This window comes from Antennarius striatus, chromosome 16 (genome assembly GCF_040054535.1).
Source record: "Antennarius striatus isolate MH-2024 chromosome 16, ASM4005453v1, whole genome shotgun sequence".
NCBI classification, from domain to species: domain Eukaryota; kingdom Metazoa; phylum Chordata; class Actinopteri; order Lophiiformes; family Antennariidae; genus Antennarius; species Antennarius striatus.
Genome location: NC_090791.1, coordinates 15,100,715 through 15,119,760, shown reverse-complemented (window position 1 = coordinate 15,119,760; position 19,046 = coordinate 15,100,715). Strand labels below are relative to the sequence as shown.

Here is a 19,046-nt window from a genome sequence, read left to right as displayed (position 1 = left end):
TTCAAAAACGGCCCCTTTAAAAATATATATCGTCATCGTATGGGCGTGGCCATAATAGGAGAGTGACACAAATCTGAACCAATTAGCATCCAGAGTGTGCTTGTAGTCCATCCTACTACCAGTGGTTACAATGCTATGCGGGATGGTCGCGCACAAACATGGCGTCTCCTGCAGATATCTAGTTTCAATAACCTTGTTCAGCTTCTTCCCGTACGACAACTTCTAAACACCAACATGTAAGAAAATTAAATGCGGAAAATTCAATACCACAATTAGTCTTTCAGTTCACTTGATATACGAGTACATATATTCTGTAAACAAAGATAGGTTCACCGCTTTGCGTGAACCTACAGCTTGCTAATTATGAATCGCATGTGCGTTTATATTTTACAACAAGTTTACCAGATCGATGACTGCTGGCCCATTGGGCCGACTGATTTACATAATCTGCTACTTTTCAGGCAGGCTGCCATGAATATTACGGCAAAATATTGCCACAAAGAAATGGAAGAATATGGGGAATGTGTGGCTCTCAACCCATCAACATGGCAGCAAGAGTGTCACCATCTGAAGATGAAGGTTGGACAGTGCACATCATCACAGTAAGGCAGTATATCTGAACATCTGCTGTCAGTCCATCAGTCTCTCATCTCACATCTTAATGCACATTTTTATGTAACCTATGACTTTGCTGTTACAGTCCAGTGATCCAAAAAATCAGACAGGAATGTTCCAAGGAGTTTGTGGCATTTGAGAAATGTCTGAGGGAGAACCCGGACAGACCCACCTCCTGCTCAGCACGTGTGGCATGCTTTGTGAATTGTGCAGAGACCGTGGACATCAGTGGAATGGGTAAATCCTTGCTGCACTTGACCATACAAATCTCCAGGTCAAGTATAAACAGTTCTGAATTGAAGTGATTAGATTATAAATGATAGGATTGTGCATATTTAGCGTTTTTCTGGGGAGCTGTGTTTATGTTATCACACACTTTTGTGCATTCTGGTTATTCTGACTTTTGTAGCACTGTTGTCATGTACTGGGCATGATCTTGAGAATGAAATACACATGAAAAAGGATCCATGACTTGTTCTATTTCTATTTTTTCCTAGATGTGAATCCTGATCCTCAGCCATCGTAGCAATAAGAGATCTCCAATCATCTACAGACTACCTCTGCCTTCCCAACAGCAAATTGTTTTCCTATGTGCTACTTAATACGTTTGTCTTCAATCGAGAAGAGATCCATGTCATATGAGTTCAGAAAAGTTGTGTAAAATATATACTGATTGCATCATTATTTAACTTGTCATATAAATGTAATGTTCATGTGAAATTAACATAATTGCCTTTTGACAGTTTTTTGTAAATTCAGGTATCTAATTAAAATTGATACGATACTTGAAGTATTCATTTGATTTGATTTCATCCTGCTGTGTTTAGTTGTATATATCTGCCCCTCCCATCCTTGCCCTCTCTAGGTCTGAGTCAGAGTTAAATATTAAACTGGAATGCATCACTCCCACAAAAACTGTCCCTACTACTCAATGACTGAGAAGTAGGGAGTCTTGGAAGAAAGGAAGGAGAGAAAGGAGGCTGTCCACTTCTAATCAGTAGGACTACTGAGAGAGACAGAGGGAGTATGTTGAGTTACGAGCCCTGTGACCACTAAGCAGAACGGACTTTTTCTGGTTCAATTATAAAAGATATGGAGGGGAAAAGGATTTGTCTTTTTCAGCTGTAATAATGTTGGTTTATGCCAGATGAAAAAGTGATCAGTACACCATCGTTTACTACATTTTAGAGAATAAGACAAGTACACGCCAAAGGTGAAACTCCAGATTGTATTGAAGATATAGCAACATTACATTCAAAGCACATCACCTGGCAGTCACTGAACAAAAAAGTAAGATCAAAGGTCATCTAATACCGCACAAATAAGTTACATCCACAAAAATATCACTAAAATTACCATGAGTCAGTAATCAGTCAAAGTCATGAAAGAATGTTACAAGCTGTAGCTGATCACTGGTATGCAAAATCAAGCTGTTTCCCTTAATCGTATTTCATTCTGTACCACATAGTGAATCTGATCCATATTCTTTTTGCAACACTTAATATCCAGCTTCAGTTTGGAGACTATTCCATTAGTCCTACTTTGTGACACAAAATATGACACGTTTTAAATATATGCTGTTTATCACAGAAGAAGGTACAAATCATCTACCTAACAACATCTAATTTAAGATGTTTGAGAAAGAAACTATTACAGAAAGTGACTACAACAATTAATTGTAACACAGTCATACTTACATTTACATTTGGAAAACATCATCAAGTAGCTAGTGTCCTAAATTTTGCGCATTATTGGTCTTGGTTGTCATTACTCCACTGCTAGTGATTACATTATAAAAGTGAAGGCTAAACTGAATCAATATTCATTTACATGACCCTGTTTCCGCATAAGGCTATTCAAATTACCCTGTAGTGTAATGTCTACATATATTTTTATTGGCCATTATTTTACCTGTCACGCTCGCCATGAAAAACAAAGAATGTCTTTTGAAATGGTCAAAGACAGTGAGTTTTCACCGTATCTATTAGTTGGTTAATTTGTCATCAGAATTATTCTATTATTGTATTTCCTCAAAACATGGTGGAAAGATGTAATATGGGCGAGGAAAGAACATTAATTTGGTGTAGATCCAAATAAAGGGGAATTTTTAATATCTTTAAAGTTGCAGGATAACAAACTTTTCAACATATTTCCTTGTTATGCAAAAACTACTGAAGCGATTGCCTTGATACTCTGTGGAGGGATCGGGCATGGGCCAAGAGAACTCAGCAGATGTGTAGGATTGTTCGGCCTTGGCAGAAGTGAGTGGCATGCTAGCTCTACATGAAGCGTTTCTTCCTCCATGCAATCTATGGTCCTGGAGTAATTTGGCTAGTTAAATTGTAATCCTGTCCTGAGTTATAGCTCAGGTTACACAAACATACACACTAACCTGAGAAAAATTTTACTAAAGCCAAACACAGTATGTATACATTGTAGTCTTTAACACAAAATTATTAACTACTATCAATAAAAAGTTATGCAATATGCTAATTTAAGCTACACCCTCAGCTGCTTGTAACACCTGCCAAGACTCCTAAATACATATAACTTGACTGATGAATTCACCTTCATCAACCAATTATCATCTGTAATTCATGATATAGATATATATAGATATATATTAATGTTTGAATAAGTGTCTTTGTTGATTTTTTTTTGTTGAAAAGTGCCGTGAAAGGTGTTTCATTGAACATTACATAGATAAAACAGGAGCAATCGAGGTCTTTTTACATATTTTGGAATTTACAGTGTATGTATTTCCAGCATGTGATTCTTATTGAGGAAGGATAATGCATGGGAACATTATGCAAATCTTCTGCAAATTTTGTAATTGACAATGACTTAGCATTTGCAATGATTTGGGCCTGTGATAAAAACTCAGAATTGTATTTGGGTGTAGGCATTTTCATGGAGTGGTTGCTAAAGCATGTTGATGGACAGACTCCATTAGCTGCATCTCTGAGGTGAAAGGTGACTTGGAGGAGAAAGGGTAAGAGTTTATTAGGGTCAGGAGGTGAAGTAGGAGGTCTGCATGGAGTAGAGACGATCAATGGGGTTTCCAACTCGCCCTGGCAAAAGACTGCCATCCCCAGCCGCTAAGAGGCAATCTCCAAGGTGACCAAGGCTTCCATCGCTGTCCAGGTCATGGAACACTGTCTCTGAGTCTGAAGGGAGAAAACAACAAGTGTTCAGTGCTGAAGTGGAACAGTTTAGTAACACAGAAGAGGGTAAAATGGGCTGAAACATATAGCAACTGTTGTGAATACATTAATTATACATAACAGATTATTTAATATGTACGTCCTTATGAAATATTGAAGAAAGCTGTAACTGTTTGGAGTTACAGAGACTTGACGATGGGCTAAATTGAAAAATCCTATTTTTTCTCTTTGAAACTGAGACAGTGTTTTTTGAATTTACAGTTTCAATCTCTTGTCTTACCATAGGAATGGATCTGCTCACTGTTCAACTGAGGTGGTGTTAGTCCATGTCGGAAAGGTTCTCCACCATAGATGTTGGGGTCAAGAGCAAGTAGCTGTTGGCGTGGCAGAGAGGGATACCCCAGTATACCATCCATGCCATGGTTACTAGAGCCATCTATGTTAAAGATAAAAATCCATTTAGTTTACGCTTTCACCATTTGTTCCACAAGTCTTGGCCAGTTCTTATTGGTTCTACATCATTTTTGGATTAGTTTTAGCTGTAGTTCCATCTTTCCAAACAGAATGTTTTCGTGGGAGTTCAGGGAATATCTGCTGATGAGATGTTTGAGTTTCTTTGAGTATTTGGAAAATTGATGTCATTTTGTGGTTTTACAAAACTCTTGGCGTGCAGCTGTTTTCCTTGTAGAGAATTAGCCCATTTCACCAACATTAGACCATATCATGGTGGAGAGGCTTGTGCTTCTGACAGGGCAGCACATAAACTTTCATGACTTCTCCCTCAGCTGAGCTGTGACATTAATTCAGCTTAGTTGGCTAGCCTCTTATCCATGAGCTTCCTTTTACATAGTTATTTGAAAAGACATATTTCCAATGTAAAACTGCTCAAAACAATATTTGGAAGATTATCTTAAGTGATGGAAAGCAACACAAGATGCATCCCATCTAGTTCAAATGTACATAAGAGATGGCTGATATCACTGTAGATGATAACTCCAAAACTGTCCATCTCGAAAAGCAAAGCAAGTCTGTATGGATAACTAGCAGTACAGGTAGAGGTACAGTATTTCTGCACTGACCCTTTAAGCTCTTACCCTCACTGTCATCGTTGCTCTGGCGGCCGCCTCTGCTGGGTCCTCTTCTGGTCCCTCCTAGCTGCTCCTGTTCCTGCTGCTGCTGCTGTTGTTGCTGCTGTCTGCGAGCTATCTTTTTCATCTGAGACCCAAAAATTACTTTATAAACCTTCTGTGTTGATGTGTGAAACACAAAACATGTGTATAAATTCTAACCTTGGCTCTCTGGTTTTGAAACCACACTTGTACAACACGCACTGTGAGTCCAGTCTCGGCAGCCAGTGTCTCTCTCACCTATAGAGTTGAGTTTAACAATATTTTTAAAAGACAAAAAAATTTCCATTGACAAACACATTTCAGAATTAATTGCTGTGCTATTACTATTACGCCCCAAAATAATAAAGACTGCAGGGTGATGGTGTAGTGTGTAGAAGACATTTCCACTGATAAGACAAAGCGGTCTACCCACCTTACGGCAGGGCTTTGCAGAAACTTCAAAGGAGGCCTTGAAAGCACGACGCTGCTGAGTGGTCAAGATAGTACGTGGTCGTTTTGAACGCTTGTGCTCCTTGCCTTCATCACCACCTTTCCCCCCACCAGAACCTATTGCTCCATCTTCATCCTCACTTTTCACTACAAATATGAGAAGACAACAAAACCATCAGAACAGCAAAGTATAACCTCCAACTCCCTTAAAAGAAAAAGACTAATATTTGAAACTAATAAAACTAATATTTGTGCGTTTAAGTTAATTTAAAGTTGGGTATGGAGCTTTTGGAGAATTACCCTACTCAATGTCAATTGACTGTTTTTAATGTATGCCTTGACTTCATATTGCAATGGTCATTGGATTATTTGACGAAACTTTTTATTTGTTTTATATACAGTTTCATCTCCGACCAAAGAAACAAGAAAGTAAATTTATACTCATTTGACAACCAGAATAGGGCATGTGAAAGAGAAGGAAAATTGCTAATAACTTGAAGATGTTTCGCCCCTCATCCAAGGAACTTCTTTATATTCAGAACTGAAAATGTGATAAGATGCATAAGTCCAGTTGACTCGTTCAGATAGGGCAGCCTTTTCAGGAAACCTGTTTTACCTGATTCAGTCGGTGTCGGACTGATTGCTGCCAGCATTTCCCTCTCCTTCTCATAGTCCATGCGACAGAGCAGCTGGCCCTCTTTCAGCACAAACTCATCTCCTCTTTGCAGCCTCCGTTCACACTCGCAGCAAGTGAAGCAGCCCAGGTGGTACACCTGGCCTTGCACTCGCATTATCAGCTCCGAACGTCCAATCACCTGCAGACAGGCGCTGCACTTCCTCACAAACAGTCTAGAAGTGCACAGCAAGACATACAGATGAGAATATGTACATAAACAGAATAACATGGCATTGTGGGAGTGAAGGAGTAAAGAAAGGTGACGTAATTAAAGATGGAGGCACAGACAAAGAGCATCAATACGAATACCCTCAGCTCAAATGATTCTGGTAATTAGCATAGCCTCTTAATTAAAAGGCGTATAAACATTACCCAATTCACAGAGCAACAAGGTGAACATCTGCTGATTCAAATCACAGTTGTCTGCATTTTTGTTGTGTTTTCTTCCCCCCTTGTAACAGTAGGTGGCAGTAGTTAGCTGGTGATGCAAGAACTGCTTGATGTGACTCTCCCTTTCAAATCCTGAAATGTTTAAATCTGTTTGATGGGGTAAACTCGGTCTACCCACATCCCATCCAAATCTTAAAGTTCTTATTTAACTCTATGAATAACCTTAATGCAGAGTCTCTCTAAAGTCCATTGCTTTTCCACTTTCGTCCCTTTGTCCATCCAGTTCCCCCTCTGTGAGATGTTATAACCCTTCAAATTCTCCCCTGCCTTGCATCCTCATTTCTATTCACAGGACAAGTCCCTGCACTGAAATTCCTCTCAAATCTCTCAACTCGCACTTGGTCACCCCCCATACCAGTATTTTCTGCCAGCATTCCCAGTTCTCCCTCATGCCCTCCCAGCCTCCCTCCCCAGTTCACTGAAACTAATAAAGACAGGATTAATTAGATTGTTGTTTAAACAGTGCAATGGCCAGACAGACGCTGTAAACTCATAACCAGGGATTGGGGATAGCATGGGGTTAATCTCTCCCTTCTCACTTAGGCACACTAAAACACACATATACACACACATAGACACACATACAAATGCGTGTGCACACACATGGCTGTGCACAGACATTTGCACAAAGTCATCCACCGAATATCAGCATAACTAGTTGGATATCGTTTAGTTATCCACATTCACCATAACATCACATGAACATGGAGGTGGTACAACCAGAAATCTGGAAATAATACAAACATGCTTGAAGAACAGAATATCTCTGCAAGTCCCCTGGATGTCAGTACAGAGGTGTGAGAAAGTGAAAAGGTCATATTATTCCAAAAAAATACAAAACACAAACCTGAACAACTGGGCAGGGAGGATTAAAGGGAAGTGAAGAGAAGGGGAAGGAATGAAGGCAAAAGTGTTGACGCTCCCTGACTGAGAGATAGGAAGGTGTTGCTGTCCAAATCTGGAGTGTAAAGAAGGAGCCAGGTCTGCACATTAGCGCTCCTAATCTGCAATTCTGTCCCAAACGCAGCTGCTATGGCTAATCTTTTCTCAATCCATCTGCCAAATGCTCACCAAATTTCCAAAATGACATTGTCTAATTTAACATCATAAATCAAACAGTATTCTAAAACAGTTCCACACAGAACTATTGTGACACAGCCTTGAGGTTAACTAAGGTGGTTTAATCTTAACTGCAGTGGGTTTGCATTGCCTTGCATCTCAAAGAGATACTTACAGTACTTTGTAAAATGTGTACACTAACCACATATTTGAGCTCTAACAAATCTTCCACAATATTTTTTGCCAACTTGCATATTTCAGCCTCACTCTCTATGCTTCGTGTTACTGTGAGGCAGAACTGCTTGACATAAGACTGATGCTGTCGATGTTTAAGGGCGCTCTCCCTAATCGGGGTGTGCACAGCACAGTAGGAATTTACTCAACATGGCAAATGAAGGGAACTTGGGGCAACTGCCTCAGAGGGGGGCCTGTAAGTAGATCAGTCTAATCCCTCTAATAGAAGTATCATTCACACTGCTCTTTACCAGAATGTAGCTTTCAATAAATCAGTATGGATCAGTACGGACAATTTGGTTATGGAGCGACTGATCAAATAATGTAAGTATCCATCCCAAACGTATATGATTAATAAAAACCCACATTATTATTATTATTATTATTATTATTATTATTATTATTATTATTATTATTATTATTATTATTATTATTATTATTATTATTATTATTATTATTATTATTATTATTATTATAACTTATTCGCTGTGGCGACCCCTGAAGGGAAAAGCCAAAAGGAGAAGATTACTATTATTATTATTATTGTTGTTGTTGTTGTTGTTGTTGTTGTTGTTGTTGTAATACTAATATTTCTATATCCTTTCTTCTATTTATCATAAATTAAGATAGATTATCATCTCTTTAGCTTTGTACAATATATCATATGGTTAAGTTTGTAAAAGAAATTGTCACGACTCAATAAGTTTAGTTTAGTTTGATGTCATATATCGATGTTTATCAAAGCTGTCTTACAGAGTTAAGACCAGCTGTGAACGAATCTATCTTGAAGGATATTTTGAGGGGGTGTTTCTTCGACTTCAGATGGCTTCCCTTTATTAAAGGACTGAACGTAATATTCATCCAGCATAAAGAACAGACAGCGCAGACAGAAGACTGACTGCTTGCCAGTCTGTGATCTACATAACTTCAGCTGCAAGCAACTTAATGTTTGCTGCAATGGGTTCATGAGGGTTAGAGGGCGCAATTAACTAAAAACACTTAAATTATGACATCATATATAACAAAGGAAAGAAAAACTTCATGTGTCATAAATGTTGGGTGGTTATAATCTGTCATTTCTTACTTGCTTATTGTACACAAACAGAATAACAGAATCTTTCCTGTCTCCCTAAGCTGTGTCATGTGGCATCGTTCTGCCGGTGAGCTCTGAGGATGACATTTTTGGGACCGCAACACAATCATTCCATAAATATGGATGTGCCTATGAGCAATTACAGTGGCTGTGCTTGCTTCCATAATTGATGAATATATACAGGTATAGGTTTGTTTGTACTCGCTCCCACAAATTCAAGCATCACTGTGAAACAGTGGCTCGTCAAAGATTCAATAGGCTACACCTAAAGACGCATCTCAATTTCACATATGTATGATATGGTTACTCATGTAGAGGTTTCTCAGAAGTGTAGTGTTTGGAATGACCGTGTCTGTTAAACAACTATGAGTTTACTGAGTCCCTGAAAATGAAGGTACATACTATCAGGTGGAAGATGCAAACAGAACAAATGATACGCAACAACCTTACTTTTAAGTTTTATTCTGTTTAGTATCCATTTCCTCGATGTTTGATGGTGTGTGTGTGTGTGTGTGTGTGTGTGTGTGTGTGTGTGTGTGTGTGTGTGTGTGTGTGTGTGTGTGTGTGTGTGTGTGTGTGTGTGTGTGTGTGTGTGTGTGTGTGTGTGTGTGTGTGTGTGTGTGTGAGAGCACTTTTGGCGGATATTGCTCTGTGAAGCAAAATGGCTCAGAGCCAGGGTTCAGTAATCACATCATCTCCTTTTATTAAATCTCCCTGCACTGCTTCTGTGTTATTAAAATCTCCCAGCATTCCCCACGATACTCACTACCCTGCCACCACTCACTCAAAGCACACACATGACTATGAAAAGTATAAGAGCACGCACACACACACACACACACACACACACACACACACACACACACACACACACACACACACACACACACACACACACACACACACACACACACACACACACACACACACACACACACACACACACACAGTATATAAATAGTCAGAAACATACACACATGGGCATATACAGTATAGTCACATGCACACATAAACATAGATATGCCCAGTTTGTGTAAACACAGATAAGGTGCCTGGGTACAAACACCAATAAAATACTGACAGATGCTATCGTTTGTACACCACATCCATCCAAGCATCAGTAATCTAACATCATAAACAGTCAACTACTCAATGAACACTCAAAATTTGTAAAAGCTGCTTGGTCATAAGAGTCTTCAATGCTTAGTTAATATTTTTAGAGACATTTCTGCACAAACCCACAATCAATCCCACAGCTATACTGTTACATGTCACGACTTTCACTACGACTCATTTACATTAGTAATAAGACCTTCCCTGCAAGAGAGCAACACTGATGGCTGGAACATTGAAAACCTAATGTAATGTACCTGTGTGGAGTAACGTTAAGAAACAAGCATGCATAAGTCGTGTCTCTGGGTGTGTGAGATTTACACCTGATGCTACCAAATGAGTGCTATGTGTGAGGATATCGATGTTTGAGTGTGTGAATGAGTGTGTGCGTGTGAGCGTGTGTGTGTGTGTGTGTGTGTGTGTGTGTGTGTGTGTGTGTGTGTTAGTTTAGATAAAACAGTTAATCCCCAGGCCACCAGAACGCAATATCCTGTCTGCCGGTTTCTCATTTCCTGTCTGTCTCTGGCGGAGTGGGAAGCAGTAGGGGGGGGAGTTGGTGGGGGACAGCGGGACCCGTTGCCCCAGAAACAGGAGATACAGCCGGTCGATTTGAGAAAACTCTACGCCGATCTTCCTATCTCTCCCTCTCTGGTGCGACCCCCTATTCTCTCTCTCTTTTTTCCTCTCCCTCTCTGCTTTTATTATCTCAGATTTAATAAAGCCAAGGCGAGCAGCTTGTTCTGCCATGAAACATTTATTAGCTGTCTGTTATAAAATTGTTGTGGGGGTGGAAAGATGATGGGGTCTCATCTCACATTATGCAAAAACAGTGGCAGTATCATACCCTCCTTTCATACATGAATATGCACCTGGACAAAAATCAACCCTTCTCTGTGACTATACCCCAAAATAACACTTTTAGACACCTCATCTTAAGCTGTTCTTTTATACACAATTTTAAAAGAATTTCTAACTATTCGGCATGTATACAAAAAAACATCTTTCTATTCTCCAACAATGCATTATCAAATCAAAAGTTGTAACTTCTCTACACTTGTTTTACCTTCAGCCATCACCTGCTGTTGAGATGCGGGTGTTTCTCAACCACATATGTGTATTATATATAGTGTCTCATTAGGACTTCTATATTCAGTATTGTACTGAGTCATACATACCACCATGATTCACCTCAATCTACCCAGAACCACAACTTCTCTTCCACAAAGAGAATCTTTTATATGAGCAGTAATGTTCAGTTATACCAGCATATGTGTTCTCTTTTGCTTCTAATGGTAGGAGAATAGCTGAGAGACCCCAATAACACCATGATACATTACTATTGATCTGTTAAAGAATACTTTCCTGCTTTTTGACATATATTGTATATTAATTTCTCTTAATACCCATAATAAAGGTTTATCTGTCTTCCCTACATTTTCTACAAGAATATCTTAAAAATTAATTAGATACCTCTTGAGCAAACATGAAATATATTTTGCAATTTTGTATCTTAAACAGTAATTAATAATTTTTTCATTATTTTGACTAATTTTTAAGATCACAAATATCTGAAATGAGAGGAGTTGCACGAGCTGATAGAAACTAGCATGTTGTCTGTCTGACACACCATTGCATAATTCTGGCTGATTGTATTTCCCTGCAGCCCAGTGTCAGGCCTGTCATCACAGGACAGCCACAGAAGGCGGGGTAATTAGCAGTGTACCCAATCAGACCCCCAACCTCCTCCCATAACCATCCCGAGACACAAAGAGGCGCTGAGGGAGGGGAGGCGATTAAGAGAAAACAAGGGATAAACGGGGAGATAAACTGTTTGGTGTCATCGCTGCCATCAATCTCAACAAGAACAAAATGAGGTTTGGAATCGAGAAATATTATTACAAAGCAGACAGTGATGAACGAGGTAACAGACAGAGAGACAGGGAATTGTGGGTAAGGTGGGGGTATGGAAGGGAGACCATAGGGTGGAAGATGCATTCAATCTTTTTTTTCTTTTTCAAGTCACAAGTTCACTCACATAAATACACCATAACCCGAGAGGATACTAGCGACCTGGTCAGTGGTGGAAGATTCCATTGCTATGGAGGCAGTGTCTCGCGCTCTCTTGTCTGAAAAGAGAGGGTTTGTAAACCTTGATGTACTCACAGTGCTCTTTACCCCACAGAGTAAAGTATTAAACCCAAGATTTAGTGAATATCCACCCTGGTGACCTGCTTTTTCACAGGGTTGAAGCTGCCTTTATGGGGCTTTATAAGGGAGCCCACATGCAGGCTCCACACAGCCAGACTACCTCCATTCTGTTTGGGCTCAGCACTGTTGACCAGGGAACACCGGCCTCATACTCCTGAGTTCAGAAAGGAACCAGTCAGTGTATGAAAGCCCATGATTGCAAAAAAATGTGCTTGGGACGTTAAGGATGGTCGAGGCATAAAGTGGTTTGACTGTGCTTTGTTCAATGAGGGATATATTCAATTATCCTGTAATTTTTAATTTAGAAAGATGGCCTCCATTTTTCCACCAGAGAGGATTTAGATCTTTGAGAAATTGTGACCTTTTATTTGGACTTTGTGTTTTCTGGTGTAGCAAGTTGTTTTTCATTCAAATGGAATCCCCGTGTCTTATTAGTAAAATGCATCAAGGCATAACCACACCCTGATGGAAATTTTAAGTGTTAAATTATTCTGAAGCCTCATTCCAAACATCTGGTCCATAAGGGGGAGTTCCACCCATTTTTTTTTCAATTTAAAAAGAAAAATAAACCCACAAGAAAAATCCACAAGATGCACTTGAGTTTATTGTGTCTAAATCCCCTTATTTCCATAACAGATTGAGACCAAGGATCGCCGACTGAAGCCATACCTCCTGTTTTATTGCATAGATAATAAATGGCAGCAGGGAGATCACTTATTTTTCATGAAGAACTTTGAACACGTAACTTTAATGTCACTTAAAAACTCAAAAGTTAGTCTTGAAAAAATACATTGAAATAGATTTAATTTATTTTTGTTTTGCTATTGTTTTCTGGTGACAATAACTATTACAATAAGACCGTGTCATGCTTGACAATTTAGATTCACGTTGAAGTAAAATAGCCTCAAAAACATTAAATATGTAAATACTGAATAAATGTTTGCCTTGAAGGCAGTTTAGGTCAGATTAATCAGAGTGGGGGAAGGGTCCATTTTAAAATTAAATTTGTTTTCTAATTTTAACTGATTTCCACATCCATGAGTCTTTTTCCTGCTACAACGGACTGAATTATTTTTTAAACTTGAGATGTCTGAGATATGTGTACATTTTGGGAATACTAACAAGCACATTTGAGCAAATGCACTTAGTAACCGTGTTGTGCGGTGAGGCCTTTATGCTGACGGAGAGTCAGGGAGGAGAGTTCTGCCTGTCTGTATGTGATGGGTGACGCAATCAAAGCAAAGGATAAATTAAAATAAAATAGTTGTACAAGCCAAAAAGGCAGTTATGGGGCAACTGGACCACAACCAAGCATGAGTGAGAAACTCCTGGAAGATGTGTCCTTACCATATATGTGCATACATTACATTAATATACGTTGAAGTCAGTTCCTAACCTAATGATAGTGCAGATATATCTCAACCATTTGAAATTACAGTAAATGGAAATGAGATTAAAGTGCAGATTTGAAAGAATATTAAACTTCCTAATAATCATCTGAATTCCCCTCAAAATTGTATGCACCTTCTTGTCCCTCTTGGACACAGTTATCTGTTACAATGCACACACCTGCTCTGCATGGGGGGGTAGTAGTGTTAGGCGCTGATGGACAGACTGCAAGGAAAACAAGGAGACATTGTTACTGATCCACTGAAGGTCACAGGCATCGGGCCAAGTCTGGCACCGACTCACACAACAAGGCAACTATCCATATGCAATGTATAGGGGACTAAATCAACACCATAGTGAAGGAGCTGCTGACTATTAATTTGGATCAACAATTACAGTCATTACACAATGAGAGCAAACACGCTTTTTCATTCCATCACTGAAACTGAACCCCATTTACGACAAGCGTTTGTCATTTATTTTTCCAGATAAACGTCACACCAGCTAACATCTCTCTCTCTCTGTCTTGGTCTCTCTCTCTCTCTCTCTCTCTCTCTCTCTCTCTGTCACTCTCTCTTTCTCAGTTTGTTCTCTCTTACTCTCCTCCAGATGTCAGGTACAGTGGGAGAGTCTGTGCTGCTTGATACCGTCTGACACTTTTCAAAACAGTGATAACAAGCTTCAGGCTCGTCCTTCAGCTGTCTACCCATAGAGCTCCCACTGCAGGCACACCCACTGACCGCAGTACACACCAAACAGTCCAGACAAAATCACAGACACACCATATGGCTTAATAGAGTCGAATCATCAAACTCAAAACAGACCATTGCATATTTCCCAAGTGTTAGTGTTCAGCATGACAGTGAACTGCATCAGATGTTGTGCATTCCATTTGCATGCAAGAGCAGCAATAAAAGCATCTTAATGAAAGGAGATTGTGAATACAAGCACTACAGGTATCGACAAAAAAATCGATAATTAAAATTGTGAGTAGACAATTCTGCAGAAATCGGTCGACTAGAATTTATGATTACAACAATTCCCAGAGGAAACTGAGCTGCTGGAGTTTGTCAGGATTCTCTAAATATTATGAAATAGGATCTTCCAATTAATCATTCAAAATACAAATATTCCCTTAAATGCTCCATATTCTTTCTTTCTATTTTTCTTTCTTTCTATCTTTTTTTTTTACACATGGTCAACAACAATCTAGTGTTTAGTCACTCAATCATTCAGTGAAATGTATTCGCTTCATGTTCATGTATTTATACATAAGTCAACGTCAATCACTAAAACAAAAATAAAGGAATGGGTTTGACTGAAGCTTCTTTACACGTAGACATTTTGCTATGGGTTTCAATATGAAGACTATTAAAGATATGACAAAAATCCAATACACTCATTTTCTATAAATGATGTTTTCTTCTTTATTATAACCATCTACATACATTCATCTTATCTAATAAACTGACTAAAGATGCCGCTGTGTCTTTAGTGAACTCTACATCTTGATAATAAAAATTGCACAGTATTACAACTGAAAAATATGAGAATCCTCTGTAACACTGCTATCAAATAACTTAATAATGGAGTGTAGACTCCATTAACTTGATCGGTAACTGTCAAACAATGCTCAATCTATGTATCTCAGCCTGAACAGTGTTCACTGAATAAATCCAATGTGGTCATCAGTCGCTTTCGATATATTATTCTTCAAATCTTTATCAGGTGTCTAAAAGTATGCAATGTGAGAAAGATATGTGATATAACATCATCTTTTTGATTAGAGGAAATTGTGGCTTTAATATCAGAGCTATTTTTCCTATATGATAAAAACTTGTCACATTAAGGAAATTTTTTTTTCATAAATTACATTTTGACATGTGGTAGTTTACATACCGAAAAGCCTTGTTTCAGCTCACTGATCATGTGTGTCTTGCTTAGAATGTGTTTAGAATGTTATGATGAAAGTACTGTATATAAAAACATGTTGCACTCATTCTTGTAGAGATCTATTTTTTCATACAAATGTAACAATTTGACAAAATTGGCAAAAATTCCCACAAAACACATTGATACCACAAGGAACAAATATGAAAATGCTGTGATTGAATGACATGCTATATTTAGTAATTTATGAAAGAATTATGCTTTTTGATGCACATGAATACAGTTGTGCTCACTGAATTCACAAGAGATTGCAGTTCCACGCCTATTTGACAACCTCTGTATGCACATATACTTCAATAGTCTATTGTAAAACTTGGAGAAAAAAAATTAGGTGCATATTGTAATCCATAGAAACCATTTTATTGGAGGTACAGTGTACGTACTGGACTTAAATGTAAGGTCATTCCTAAAAAAAAAAAAAAAAAGTGCCACGCCATCGTCGTTCTTTTTCCAGGGCAGGTCGATTGTCCTGCGCAGCTGAAGCAGAAAGTTCTTTGCAAGTGTGCGTGTGTGTGTGTGTGTGTGTGTGCGTGCGCGCTTACTTTTCATAGTCATGCTTGCAGTACAGCAGGCGGTCCCTGCAGTAACAGGTCCCGGTCAGCGCGCTCAAACACACCGCGCACTTCACGCAGGTCTCGTGCCAGGAGCGCTCGTTCACGCGCAGCAGGAAGCGGTCGGCGATGGGAGCCTCGCAGCCCGCACACAACTCCCCCCCTCCCCTGTACTCCGGACCTGGAGGGGGAAACACGTGATTGGACAGAGAGACGGAGGCTGCGGGGCCGAGTGTGGGTCTCCCTGCGTCCTCACGCCCGAGGGGACGATGACTCCCTCGGTGCGCCCGATTTTTTCGTTCTCCTAATTTAACTATTCTAGTAGAATATTAATTCTTTTTTTTTTTCTTCCTCTAAATTGCCGTTCCATGGTCTTGCAGTTTATTTGTCCAGCATAATTAAATAAGTCTTGCCCCCCGTTCCGTTAAAAATGGTATGCCGCTTTTTGATTTCACCGGACCAGACAAACTTTTGTTCTTTCTGGTTCTCCCTTCATTGTGTTTCTCTGATATTGGTAGACCCCGAATTTTTTTTGTTTTGCACCGATTGTGAATGTTATTTTGTCTTGATCACAGTTTTTATAGGCCTGCTTGAAATACTGATGACATGTATTGGCACTTAATATTACAATGAGATCAAACTTTCTAAAAAAAAATTTTTTTTTAATATGTTGTGACTATAGAAAGCCTACACGGGATTTGAAAATAATTATATTCGTGGTGACCCATTTACGATTTTCATATGCACCGTTATTCACAACCCTTGGTACCATGAAACTCTTACATTGTGATAATATTTAAGTTTCATCAATGTTTAGTTTTAATGAACACTAACCAAAAGGCGTTGAGGATGGTGGCTGCTGCAGACAGGACGACTGGCTTTCCTCTGTTTTCATCCCTTCTCTCCTTGCCTCAGTGTGATCGCTATAGAAAGACAAAATGCACCATTTTCAAAGAAGGATATCAGATAGACTTCCGCAGTAAACACGTTCGAGTACCAGGTAATTGAAGAGTGGACATTACTTGCAAGGAAAAATTTTACAGATAAGACAGATCCAATATTTGACTACAATTAAAACGAGACACACATAAAAGGAGACACACATTTCACACACATTTCACACACATTTCAACACACACACACACACACACACACACACACACACACACACACACACACACACACACACACACACACACACGCACAAACACACACACACAGAGAGAGAGAGAGAGAGAGAGAGAGAGAGAGAAAGAGAGAGAAAAGTATAATAGTACTTTAGTCTAGTATTGCTTAAAAGTCAGTCATCAAATTATTTGTAAAATAATCACTGCGCTCCTCATACACACCAGACACACAAAAATAACAAAAGGTTTTAAAACAACAGGATTTGTGAAAATAACAAGCATATTTTAGTATATGTGCTGTACATGTATTGACTTGTTAGAGAATTGTTTAGATTAACATTGAAATTATTGTTTAATTATTTAAAAAAATATATATTTATGTCTTTTATTCATAGTGTTTCTACGGCCAGTCAATTAATTTTGGGCTTTTATTTCTTTTTTGTCAATCTATTCCCAATAACAATATTAATAAATGGAGTACTGTGTTACAGAAGACGCACTAACAGACACTGACGGGATTTTGTACTGCGCAAAGTTCTCTTCAAGTTATCAAATCCATGGAAGAAAAGCTTTTCTGAGGAAACCAACATTAAACATAGAAAATAAAAACAAAGTTTGATTGTTGTGGCCTTATCACATAACGATATTTGGCCGTATTTATAGCCTATATTTTAAAAGAAGAAAATTACATCAGACATATAAATTAAGCAGATAAAATCTCATTTATAACGTATGTAGGTTTTGCTCCACGAATTAAGTAAAATAAATAAAATATCCTAAAATATAATATATATAATATTGAGTTGGATTTTATCGATAAAGAGTATAATGAGGCATTCTTATATTATATACCTTATATAATATTATTATTGTATATAGAGGAATAAATGTCAAGATTTAATAAACTTTTCAATAAATACCTTTTATAGATTCATGATTGTCATTAATAAGATCAATACATTGATTTTATGTCGAAATAATGAGTAAAAACCTTTACTCGATTTCAAAGTAATGAACGCTGATAATGTTCAAGAATTGTTTTTATAATAAACAAAGCTTTGAAAACAATAATTCGACAATTAAAAGTTTTTTTTAAAATGACATAAGTCTGTTTCTGTCCAGCAGTTTGTTTTGATTTATCCACTTGTTAGAAAACTAAATTGATGTGTCGGTGTGAAATATTATCCATCATAATCACCCAGCAGTCTCCAAATCAGCGTGTCTGAGGGAGAACAGCGAAGACTCCCGACCACTTCATAGTGGAGTGTGGACTGAACACTCAAATTTCATAATTCCTCCAACATCAGGGTCGCCCGATCTTTTTTTTATTTTTTTATTTTTTACATGAGCACTTTGAAAACACGTGAAATAAGGTGAAACCCCTTAGAAAACATTTTTTCCAGGACCGTTAGACACACATCAACTCAAGGAGCAACATTTAAATCACAAGAATGCCTTCACTGACAACCTGTTCTGAAGGTGCGGAGTCCTACCTTGAAGTGAAACACACTCCTCCTGAAATCTCGGTCGGCAACATTAAAACCTGGGGAAACTTTGAGCCGCTAGAAGAACAGACGCGTCTACAGATTATTCGCCTGCATTTCACGGCACGCCTGGTGCTACGGCAAAAATCCAGATACCATGATGACCCGAACTATTGTTTATTGTCTCGCCTGTTTTCTCCGCCACCCGTGTGTGCGCTCTGACTTGTTTTGTGCGTAAAGAGGCGCAGAGGGAGGAGATGGACAGACAGAGAGGGAGGGAGAAGGTGCGGAAGATGATGATTGGGGGGGGGGGTTTGAGCGATGATGCATCCTATTGATAACTCAGATGAGAATGATCTTTTGCATTTGTGTTC

The 19,046-nt window shown here is 38.7% G+C and overlaps 2 protein-coding genes across 2 annotated transcripts; one reads left to right on the top strand and one right to left on the bottom strand.

Moving 5' to 3' along the window:
* Window positions 1-146: 146 nt before the first annotated feature.
* Window positions 147-1,382, top strand: LOC137610188 (coiled-coil-helix-coiled-coil-helix domain-containing protein 5). Its single transcript, XM_068337663.1, has 4 exons — window positions 147-236; window positions 462-602; window positions 701-852; window positions 1,113-1,382. Coding segments are annotated over exons 1-4 (324 nt in total). The 5' UTR covers window positions 147-234; the 3' UTR covers window positions 1,142-1,382.
* Window positions 1,383-1,863: 481 nt separating this feature from the next.
* Window positions 1,864-18,973, bottom strand: lmx1al (LIM homeobox transcription factor 1, alpha-like). The gene is made up of 9 exons (XM_068336305.1): window positions 18,682-18,973; window positions 16,896-16,984; window positions 16,053-16,242; window positions 5,955-6,187; window positions 5,322-5,485; window positions 5,069-5,146; window positions 4,874-4,994; window positions 4,060-4,215; window positions 1,864-3,782 (listed from the first exon to the last, which is right to left on the bottom strand). Exons 1-9 carry the CDS (start codon window positions 18,723-18,725, stop codon window positions 3,625-3,627), a joined length of 1,233 nt encoding a protein of 410 aa, XP_068192406.1. The 5' UTR covers window positions 18,726-18,973; the 3' UTR covers window positions 1,864-3,624.
* Window positions 18,974-19,046: the final 73 nt, after the last annotated feature.